General features: G+C 39.5%; 2 protein-coding genes and 1 long non-coding RNA gene across 8 annotated transcripts in view; 1 reads left to right on the forward strand and 2 right to left on the reverse strand.

Moving 5' to 3' along the window:
- Positions 1-1,657, forward strand: part of LOC113043209 (protein CLEC16A-like) — a 56,048-nt gene extending 54,391 nt beyond the window's left edge. For 4 of the 5 annotated variants that reach the window (XM_026202459.1, XM_026202451.1, XM_026202467.1 and 1 more), the window contains one exon: positions 222-1,657. In XM_026202459.1, coding sequence (XP_026058244.1) covers positions 222-652 — 431 coding nt within the window. In that variant the 3' untranslated portion in view covers positions 653-1,657. The remainder of the gene's footprint in view (positions 1-221) is intronic. The other variant, XM_026202474.1, reaches the window with a different exon arrangement.
- LOC113043249 (uncharacterized) lies at positions 1,471-5,121 on the reverse strand. The gene is made up of 2 exons (XR_003275709.1): positions 2,055-5,121; positions 1,471-1,900 (listed from the first exon to the last, which is right to left on the reverse strand). It is a non-coding gene; the product is annotated as an uncharacterized LOC113043249 (long non-coding RNA).
- A 216-nt stretch (positions 5,122-5,337) lies between these two features.
- Positions 5,338-9,081, reverse strand: LOC113043253 (suppressor of cytokine signaling 1-like). Of its 2 annotated transcripts, none has more exons than XM_026202511.1 (2): positions 8,997-9,081; positions 5,338-6,290 (listed from the first exon to the last, which is right to left on the reverse strand). In XM_026202511.1, the coding sequence occupies exon 2, from the start codon at positions 6,214-6,216 to the stop codon at positions 5,611-5,613; it is 606 nt and encodes a 201-aa protein (XP_026058296.1). In that variant the 5' UTR covers positions 6,217-6,290; positions 8,997-9,081; the 3' UTR covers positions 5,338-5,610. The 2 variants fall into 2 exon arrangements, with proteins under 2 accessions (XP_026058296.1, XP_026058289.1); XM_026202504.1 differs by lacking the exon at positions 8,997-9,081 and adding an exon at positions 6,719-7,145.
- Between the last annotated feature and the right edge of the window lie 2,137 nt (positions 9,082-11,218).

Consider the following 11,218-nt stretch of genomic DNA (forward strand, 5'->3'; position numbering starts at 1 on the left):
CACATCTATGTGTCACAGCACACACAAGCACACGCACGCATTACAAACAGCCTAACAAAGCTGACATTCTCCTCCTGAACACTGGGTGCAGTTCTCCCTTTGTGTGGTTTGTATGTTCAGTATGAATAGAGGTTTTCTGCATGTGTGTAATTCCCATCCCCTTCTCCATAAGTCAGGAGAGGCATGTGTGGAACTAACTGGTCCTGCCCTCCCTGTTTCAGGACTCACCCTGGCGCCTAGCCTCACCCCTGCACCGCAACCCACCATCTCCCTACTGTCTGACAATGATGCTGAAACACTGAGCGTGGACTCCCTGACGCTGCTGCCCCCCTCTGCCCCGCCTCGCCTGCGCTCCTTTAGCGCCCAGTCCTCTGTCCAGGAAAGGGAAGAGATGGCGGTTGCCGGTCAAGAGGAAGATGACGACACAGGAGCGACAGACTCGCAGACTCAAGAAAACAAGAAGGATATTTCAGTCATCCCAGAGGAAGATGAGCCATCCCCTGAGTCTGGGCCATTGCTTATGGTGGAAACTGAGGATTTGGCACAGGTACAGAGGGAGGAGCCTGTGACTCAGCCTGAGAGAAACTCTATAGCCGTCACTTCCGACCAAGAGAATAACCCAGACCTGGAGGAGGAGACCGCGATAGACTGAAATGTCTACTGCAACTCAAATAAAAAACTAAAATGTACTAAAGAAATTTGGGCCAGGTTGCTAAAGCAAGAAGCGCATGTTAATGTTGATTGCTCAATGTGAGCATGACCGATTCTGGTTTGCAACTAGCTAGTTTAGCTAGTTTGCACATCATTTCAGCTTTGGTGACTCAGGCCCTCAATTGTATCTTTGTCTATTTGCCGACTGTGTCAACACAGCGGTTACCAGTACTTCTCCTTACAACAAGACCATGATGCATTTCAGAGGAAGCCGGCACTCTTAGAACAGTAACATTATTGTTTTGTCACGAGTGCTGCTTTAAAGCACAGTCTTTTTTCTGTCGTGCGTTATTCTTTCTGCTCTGGTGCTGAGGTGATCGTGACTGTTTTGTGATTGTGTGCGAATGTTGGAGTGTGTGTGCGATTGGTTTTATGATACTGAGCAGATGGAGAGGAGAAGGCGTGTTTGTATAAATCTGTAGTGGGGAAAGCCCGCTTGATTTCACCAGTCTTAACACTGAGGAATGTACAAAGACTTCTGGGTCTATCCAGCGGTGCTCTTTTCTGAAGGTATATTTAGTTTCGTCTGAACCTTCATTTTCACTTCAGCGATTTGAAAAATGCCCTTTTGTGTCATTCTTCGGCGATTGTGAGGAACCGGTATGAGCTTCAAGTAACCCGTTTGAATTCATCACTGCATTTGAGATCTTTCAACCCATGAACGCTTGCTCCATCAAGCGTTTTGTATAAAAACCGCTGACTCACTTATATCAGTCACCGTTTTTCATCAGGTGAACGAACCTGATGTCATCGAGTTTCATTCCTAAGCGTTTATGTCACTGCCGCACCTCTTTCTGGAACATTTTTTAAAATCTGCCGACGCACAGGATGAATTTCTGAAATTCACTGAAGTTTGTACACAGTGTAAAGATTTTTTTTGATCTAATGTTATAAATAATTGACCAACTGGAGCTATCAAAGTCATGCAATAAATTATTCTGATGTACATTTTGTTCGCCTAACCTTGTTTTTCATCTTTTAAATGAGTTTTATAATGAAGCAGCATCTCGTCAATCATTAAAGTGCCTTAAAATCTTTCCTCTCACACTGTTTGTTTATAAATGTCCTGTTCTGGTGAAATATCAGCAAGCCTACTTCATTCCCGATAGTCATCGTTTCCCAGAATAGGTGGGTTTCTCAGTGTTTGGGTCTCTTGATGATTAAGGGGAACTCTTTCTGGAATCCAGTTCTGCTTGTGATTGGTAAAGAAAAAAAAAATTATATAAGTACCATTTTTGCAACTAATGCATGTGTATTGTAATACTGTGATGACAAAGCCACATTCCCATGTAAGGGGAAACTGCAAATATTAATTAAATTTGAGGTGATTTTTTTTTTCTTACTGTGCAAAGTTGGCTGCTTGTTGGGAAGTTATTTCTCTCAGTTGATTTTCCATGCAAGTGTATGTTAATCACTCCAAGAAAATGGAAGGGAATTTTTTTTTTTTCTCCAGAAACCAGTGATGGATCTGTGCGATGCTGAGAAAAATGCAATTTCTGTTTATTTATTTGCTCTGTGTTTTCCCAGAGACTTACCATTAATTTAACCCCCCACCCCCACCACATCCTCACTTCCCACAATTCCTTCATATGAACAGGTTTTCAAGCAAGGAAATTCACAATAAATTGACAAAATTCAACAATCTACATAATTCACGGGTCCTACTTCTGCTTGTCGCCAGATCCTCCTCGACTGAAAATAAATGCCATGCAGTAATATGTCATGAACTGCTTTCAATTCAATATCAATAAGCGTTTCTGTGAACAATTAGGCTGTGATGGCCATCTCAATGTGTGTCAGTTTGGCAAAGTTTGGAAAGCATCTGTTAAATGAACCAGCATGACCTTGATCTTCAGTGTGGTTCCTCTGGTCTGAGAAACAGGTTGATATGAAGCTTATTAAGAGCACTATATATGGATGCGCGCAGACGGTCTCATGAGAGTCTCATTGGCGTGTTCTCCAGAGGTCTCGTCTCATGCCTTCTGCGGAAAGCTGCGTCCCAGGGGTGATATTTCTGAAGAACTCTTACTAGCTTGTGTGAATTACATGGCATCTGCCTGGGACGAGCCATGTATGACCTGCCACAATACAGCACCTTGCATTTTGCCTTAAGTACATGAGATGCTGATGTTGTTGCGAGCAATGCATTGCAAAGCCTTTAAGATGATCCTTAACAATGGGTAGAGTTGTACACTTGTATATTTGACCGAATTTTAATATCGCGTGAAAAAAATGTACATTTAAATTTGGTTGACGCTGACAATTTTTAATTAATAGATATTTTGTTTACTACAAACTTTTTTTTTACACCAAAATCTGGTCGAAAACGTGTTTTTGGACCCCCTGCAGTACCTCCACCGAGACCCTAGGGGGCCGTAAGCCCTTCATATGGAACCTTACATGTGAAAATACAAAATGTATATATATTTTTTACTGATACTTATCAAACCATCTTAAACCCACCTGTCTGTATGGAAAAGGGGGGCGAGGAGATTACTGAAAGGTGGTCTTTGTGTTCTGTTAATGTGAAACAGGTTTATCTTTGTGAATCAGTGAATTGGAAGTCCTGCCCACATAGTCTTAGCGGAGAACATGGGGACCTTCTACCTTGATGTGGGATGGCAGGAGATGAGTGTTGTCATAGTAACCATGATGTGGTGTAGCCATATCACTTGCCTTCCTGGAATATAGCTTTGTGGTCTGAAACATTGTCAATTTACAAAAACCACTCCCAGGGGGCTTCAGCATCATAACCATAAATAGATTAAAAGAAAAGTTTACTCGTGGGTAACGTGTTTCCAGAGCAACGTCTAAATAGTCAACTAGTAGGTTTTGGTGTAGTGCGCAATGATAGCTACTTGCCTTTTAAATTTAGAAATCAATTAAACCGAAGAAAAGGTTGGTTAACTCTTATTTCAGTTTGTTTTACTTTATTTGAGTCTTTGAGAGTTCCCCATTTCTGCGTGGATAGGTTGAGGTCGAGCACTCCGAGCTCAAACCAGGGCTGATTCTGTGAACAGATTACCCACACAGGCTTGTGTGTGTGTATATCTGTCGGTGTCTGCGTTTTGGAGGGGAGCGTTGTGGTTCCAAAAGGAAATACACTGCTCAGGAGTGTGTACATGTGTGTACATTTGCATGTTTGTGTAAATTGAGGCCAGATGCAGTGGAGATTAGGGGCTCTTCAGGGAAACACAACTGTCTGTTTTCCTGGAAGTGACTATGCACTTTCACGTGTATTAATCGGCACAGGCGGCTGATGGAAGATCGACTGATTAACCCTTACCGCATCCACCAGTTCACGCAGTCAACCTCAGCCACCTATCGAAATAGTTTGTGTCAAATTTAAACATAGGAACTAGTTAATCAATAATCTGGATTGGGAAATTATTTGATAAATTAGCCAACCGGGCATGAATGATTTCCCCCTCATTTCCACAATATAACATAAATTCATTAGAATCAGGAAGGGTTTCTTCCCCTCTAAGATAAGCTTACTTGTAATAAAGCTTGCTTCCTTTACACGTCTGAACTTTGACATGTTTCCTCCAATGTTTTGCTAATGATTGATTCGAATCTCTCCATTTAGCCAGAAAACAGCTCATTCCCATTGTTTTATGGAGGAGGAATCATTCAGAACGGGGTCTGACAGCGACTAAAACTCAGTCTGAGTGTTTTGACATCTCGTCAGAGTCTTATCTGATGACTGCGCAGTGCAGATCACATCCTTCAGCCTCGAATGGAATTTCAAGCAGTGATCTAAAGTTTACGTGAACCCCTGATGCCAAGTATTGTTTTGTTCTTAGTCATTTTTCTGCGTAAGCCTGTCAGATGTGTCGCAGAGTTTTATTGATACCACGTACGCGCGTCTCTGGAGATCACAGGCTCCTCCCCGTCACACTCCATCAGTCCTCACAACCCACTTCATTTCTTGTAAATGTCTGTCTGGGCCATAAGCAGTTTACGGTCACCACAGCTCCGCCCCTCAACCACGCTACTACCTAGATTAATCAGCCTGGTTCACTACAGAACGTCTGGTCTGAACTTCCTGTAAGTCCGTGTCTATGTGTCATTTCAGGAATTCAGGTACACTAAGCCTGTAATCTAGTAAAATATATCATAGCTTGAACATGACTTTTCAGATTCTACGATAAAGGTGGGTTTCGTGGCCATGGATTAAGCTAAAATATGAATCTTCAGTCCTGTTAGACTAGGGTGAGGTTCAGTTTGTATGTGGGAAACATCTCGCCTATAGTGCATAAGCACTTCAAGATCGTTTGAAATGTCATCTGAGATTTATTTAGTTTAGTTTAGTGTTTTGTATGTTGTTTAGTGTAGGTTGTTTATATAAAAACTATTATCAATATCGAGAGAAAGGTTCTTGGCTACAATCTAAAAATTTGATAATGTTTCTGTTTAAAAATTTAAAAATTACATTTAAATTAAAATGTATGCATTTAGCAGACGCTTTTATCCAAAGCGACTTACAGTACATTCAGGCTATCAATTTTTACCTATCATAAAAAAAAATAATAATAAATAAAAACTATTGAAGCACTTCCATTTAGATCTATGAGTGTATGAATCCCCCAACCACAACAAAAAGTAAAGATTGAGATGTTTTAAGTTGTTTACAAATATATTTATTATTTTTATAAAAACTACTATCTTGAAATATAGCTGTCTGCATGGCAGAAATAGAATCAAAGGAACACAATATTCCCATATAGTGTAAACATTCACAAACAATGTAAACTTTCATTGTGCAGTGTTCAAGTCTAATATTCCAGAATGTGCTACAGTAGGATTCCTGCGTCCTAAAACAGAGCAGGACCACGAGGAGTCCATCAAGTATCTCCAGAATATTCCAGCAGCGCTTTAATGCAATGAGTCCGGTCTTCATAGCGGATGAGGGAAGGCATGGAGGAAGTCTTTGAGGATCGGGTGCACAGGGATGCGGTCGATGTCTTTTCCACCGCATGTTTCGATAATCCGTCTGCGGCACAGCTGCTGCAGAGACTCCACCGGTTCTTTCCTGTAGGGCCTGATGAGACTCTTCTTCGGGGAACTGATGTAGTGCTCCAGCAGTTTGAAAAGACAGTCAAAAGATTGCTTGCTGCCAGTCAGACTGAATTTGGAATTCTTGAAGATAATCCGGACGCTGACGGGACCGTTGTGTGTTGTGTAACTCAGTGTAAAGAATACGTCGCTCTGACAACTGTCCCGGATCAGGAAAGTTCCGACTGGCTCTTTTTTCAGCTTCTGATGTGCTTCCTCCACAGTCATGGGACCCCAATAGAAGCCACTCTCCTCTAGCATTGAGGTGGTCTTTGCAATGGTCTTGAAGTCTCTGGCATAGTTGAAGGGCTTGAAATGAGTCTGGATAACCACTGCCTGTGGACTGGGCCTGGACCTTTGAGACTGGGAGACCTCTGGGGAGGCTTCTGTCCTCGCTTGGGGTTCTTCTGTGCCTTGATTCCCTTCCACTGAACTGTGTGCCACCATCCTACAGGAAAGACCAACCAGTGTGGTCTTCCATACCGTACCACAGGAAGGTCATCTAGATGAGACTCATCTGTCTGTTGAAGAGCAAGTGAAGAACAGAGTTAATCAGTGGCCTTTCTGAGTCAGTCACATGGTGTGCTGAACATCACACAGGCTGTAATACACTCGCTTGTTTCACAGCAACTTCGATTCAGTCATCAGGATTTAAATCTAAAAATGACTAATCCTGTTCACTTCATCATCAAGGGGTTTAGTGTTTGAGTTTATTTGATCTCACTTTTATTTAAAAGAATGTACTAGAAGTTTATTTTTATACGTTTTTTTTTTTTTTACAAAAAGCTTTATAAATTATTTTAAAATTCTAAAGTTTACTTCATACGTGTTATTATAAGCGTTACGTGATCAAGAACAAGACGTTCTTAAATTTGGCCCTCGGTACATTTTTAAACATTTCGAGTCTGTTGAATCGTTCTTAGAATTAAAAGTTTAGCTGCGATCTTACCGTTTTAGCGAATATTCAATCCAAGAGCAGTCAGTACAACTTTGCCTCGGACAAACTCTCGTCGCCGCTTCCAAAATCAGCTTTTTTTGAACTCCCATTGATTTATTCCACCGTTATATCTCCATAGAGAGTTCCACAGCGCGAGACAGAAACTCTGTGCGCTTGCGTTCAGCTCGTTCTAATGTCAGAATGAACTGCCAGGCGCTTTGAGAGCAGCACATTTAATGCGAACAGCTCCGCCCATTTCCCCGAACCCTTTCACTTTCAGGTTTTCTCTGAAATCAATTCAGGGTTAGCCACGCCTACCTGAAGTGGTGCGTCTGTTCTTTCACTTCTCTTCTAAACATTTCTGCATGTCCAAAGAAAGGTCTATAAGAATACCAAGAATATTGCAATTTATTGGAATGAATAATACATATGATCAACTAAGGTCTAGGGCCACATAAATCTCCTAATATGTGTGTGTGTGTGTGTCTATGGTGAGCGTGATTTCACTAAGTACAACATGTTCCTTGATCAACATCCTTGTTGATCCTGGAACAACATTCCAATTGAAATATAACTTTCAGGAAATATCCGTTTTAGGCTTTAAATCAGGGTTAGGTGCTTCTACACTCTTGTTAATCAGCATCATTTCCCGGTGATTTTAGGAATAAATTACACACACACACACTGCCAAGTTTGGGATCTGTTAGATTTTTTACAAATGTTTTTTAAAGAAGTCTCTTCTGCTCATCAAGGCTTGCATTTATTTGATCAGGAATAAAGAAAAAACATAATATTGTGAAATAAAGACATATTGTAAAAAAAAAAAAAATGTAACCATATTCATCAAATAATATATATATAGCAGCACAGCTGTTTCCAACATAAATCAGCATATATTTGAATGAATTCTACATTATCATGTGACACTGAAGACTTTAGTAATGGCTGATGAAATTTCAGCTTTGCATATATAATAAAAGTCATGCATCTTGGGGTTAAACATGCTTTATTTTTGTTTTGTTGTAGGTTATATGCAAACTATTAACAATACTGAGAGAAGGGTTATTGCCTACATAATAATCCAGTTATAGTCAATAAAATAATGAATAAAAGTCCATGCATCTTGGGGTTAAACTTACTTGTCTGTTATGGTTGTTTTGAATTATGCACGTCAGTATTTGTGCTGTTAACATAACACATGTGTTAGCTGATAAATCAGTTCAGGCCCTCAGTGGGTTGGCTCTGTAAGCATTAGCCATAAATGAAACTCACTTTCATCCACTAAATCCACATCTGTGGACCAGACAAACATATATCCATGAGTTTCATTTCTTACTAATAGAGATATATTTTAAGTTACATGACAACATGCATCACGTGCATATAAACAACTCAGACAGTGCACACACAAAAGGCTCTGCTTATTGTGCCAAAATTCTTATTAAATATGAAGTCTCCAGAATGCAATTTCGGGGCAAGTCAAAAATGTATTGTCTTCAGGAGCTTTTAGTCTTCATGGCCCAGTTAATGAGACTTCATGTGTAAAAACCATATAAGCCCATTTAGCATGAAGAATGACGTCAGAGTACAATAAAATACCTTTCTGAGTAAAATGCACTCTTCTGATTCTGTGATTAGTTTAAACGATATCATTGTGAAACTGAAATTCCAGTCATGCAAATTAGGAGTATTTTCTTTACGAGTTATTTGCCTTTTAGTAGAATTGCTAGTTATGCTTTCGTTTTTCTAGTATTTCTCAGAAAGACTCATATTTACAGTATGAGGACCACTAGCGGAGAAAAACGTGCTTGCACTTCCATACACAAGAGGACTCTAAACAAACAGCCATTGGGTCAATTAACAGAGCTTTTCCCTGGAATAATCCTCTTCATCAAACTGACATGTTATGCACATCTTTATTCAATGACATTTTGTTACAGTGCTATCATCATTATTTGTCTGAGTTCATGCCTTCTCTAGATCTCTCTGCAGATATTTATAGTATGTGATGACAGGCCTATTTTTATTATTTTTATTATTATTCATCATGCACAGAAATGCATGACTCCAAATCCAGCCTGTCCGAGGACTGTTGAAAATACAGCCACCAGGAATCAATTGGATATTTGTGCATATCCTTTTAATCCACAAGGCCATACGCAGCAGATTTATAATATCTGACTGAATCCCGAGTCTTTATACAGCAAATTCTCATCACAGGGGAAATGTGTCAAGTGCATGCATCATTACAATCCGCTTACTTAATTACGTGCATGAAGATGATTCTTACCTTGTTTCGTTGACGATGAAAGGCAACGTATGCTATTCAAACATTTTATCTGTTTTATCTTTGCTGCATATTCCAGTGCTTTACGGGAAAACGAAAGTGAAAGCTAATGACATTAAATGTCCTGTAGATGGTGCTGTTTCTCCTAAACTGCAACTGCTCGAGTCACCTGGTGCTGTTCATTGAGGACAGGGAACAGTGCACTTCTTAAAATGGTGAATATTAATTAATTTAATGAATTAATTAAACACGTAGAAACTCGACTAAATGTTAAGATGACCTGAGCCTCACTTTCACATCTTTACCACATCTTTAGCTTGAATTGTATCAGTCATCCCGTCTCGGAAAGTACATAATCATACAATCAATTCTGTCGTAATTCAGACATCAGATAAAGAGAATAGTCTAGGGTCACTTTCATTTTGAGCTTTTCTTAAGTCACATGATCCAGACGCCACACAACTGACTTTCCAAACCACATAAACAGAGCCTCATCTGGTTTCCTTGAATAGTAGCCAATGTTTAGAAACACTTCTTCCCTTGTGTTTTTGAATGAAACCATTTGTTGTCAGGGCCCCATTTCTGTGTTAAGCTCTGCAGCAACATATTTTTGCAGTAGGCTATTATATTTGATGTTTTGTCCCCTTTTACACCCGATTTAAATTGAGCGACTTACAAATTAAGAACATGTATAACTGTGTTAAACAAAAATCTCAGCCACTTCTAAAGCGTCAATGCTAGTTTATGATCTAATTCATCAAAACTAATAAAACTGTATAAATAGTAATCATAATCACAATCGTTCCACGTATGTGAAGTTGTGGAGTATTCATGAAAACTAGCAAAGAAATAAAATCCCTCGCAAGTATTCCAGTCATGTCACTGGCGCCAGCTACACAACAGACCTTTACCTGAAACCAGCATGTTTTCTGTCAGTGCTGTTCATTAAAGAGGCGTGTATGTAGGCCACAGGTGTATTGTTACATAAGCAGGAGTCGTCGGATCACTCTTAACTGTAATAATAATGTATTTTTATTGAAGACTGTGAAAGCGCATTAATCAAATTTTAAACACAATTTTTATTAGGTTCCTGAATGGCACAATTGTACTAGTAATTCAATTAGTGTTTAATGATGTGATTATAGGTTTCGACTTAAAGCTTTTGTGTGTCTGTATTGAATTTCCTTTTATTTCAGTTCAGTAAACTCTTCCTGTCCTTCCTGTTATTCCCATTTAAATTTCATTTCAACATCCTGAATACTGAAGTTGAATACAAACCCAATTCCAAAAAAGTTGGGACACTGTACAAATTGTGAATAAAAACAGAATGCAATGATGGGGAAGTTTCAAATTTCAATATTTTATTCAGAATACAACATAGATGACATATCAAATGTTTAAACTGAGAAAATGTATCATTTTAAGGGAAAAATAAGTTGATTTTAAATTTCATGGCATTAACACATCTCAAAAAAGTTGGGACAAGGCCATGTTTAGCACTGTCTGGAATCCCCTCTTCTTTTTATAACAGTCTGCAAACGTCCGGGGACTGAGGAGACAAGTTGCTCAAGTTTAGGAATAGGAATGTTGTCCCATTGTTGTCTAATACAGGCTTCTATAGTTGCTCAACTGTCTTAGGTCTTCTTTGCCGCATCGTCCTCTTTATAATGTGCCAATGTGCCTTGGCCTAGAGAAAACACCTGTGCTTTTGGATTATGTTTAGATATGGCTCCTTTTTTTACCTATAGAGCCGGCAACAGCGAATGACACGGTGGATTGTGTTCACCGACAATGTTTTCTGGAAGTATTCCTGAGCCCATGTTGTGATTTCCATTACAGTAGCATTCCTGTATGTGATGCAGTACCGTCTAAGAGCCTGGAGATCATGGTTTTCCGGCCTTGACCCTTACACACAGAGATTGTTCCAGATTTTCTGAATCTTTGGATGATAATATGCAACTGTAGATGATGATAACTTTAAACTCTTTGCAATTTTTCTCTGAGAAACTCCTTTCTGATATTGCTCCACTATTTTTCTTTGCAGCATTGGGGGAATTGGTGATCCTTTGCCCATCTTGACTTCTGAGACACAGAATCTCTTTTTATACCCAATCATGTTGCCTGTTGACCTAATAAGTTGCAAATTGTTCCTCCAGCTGTTCCTTATATGTACATTTAACTTTTCCGGCCTCTTATTGCTACCTGTCCCAACTTTTTTGGAATGT

Source organism: Carassius auratus, chromosome 3, assembly GCF_003368295.1.
Source record: "Carassius auratus strain Wakin chromosome 3, ASM336829v1, whole genome shotgun sequence".
Taxonomy (NCBI): Eukaryota; Metazoa; Chordata; class Actinopteri; order Cypriniformes; family Cyprinidae; genus Carassius; species Carassius auratus.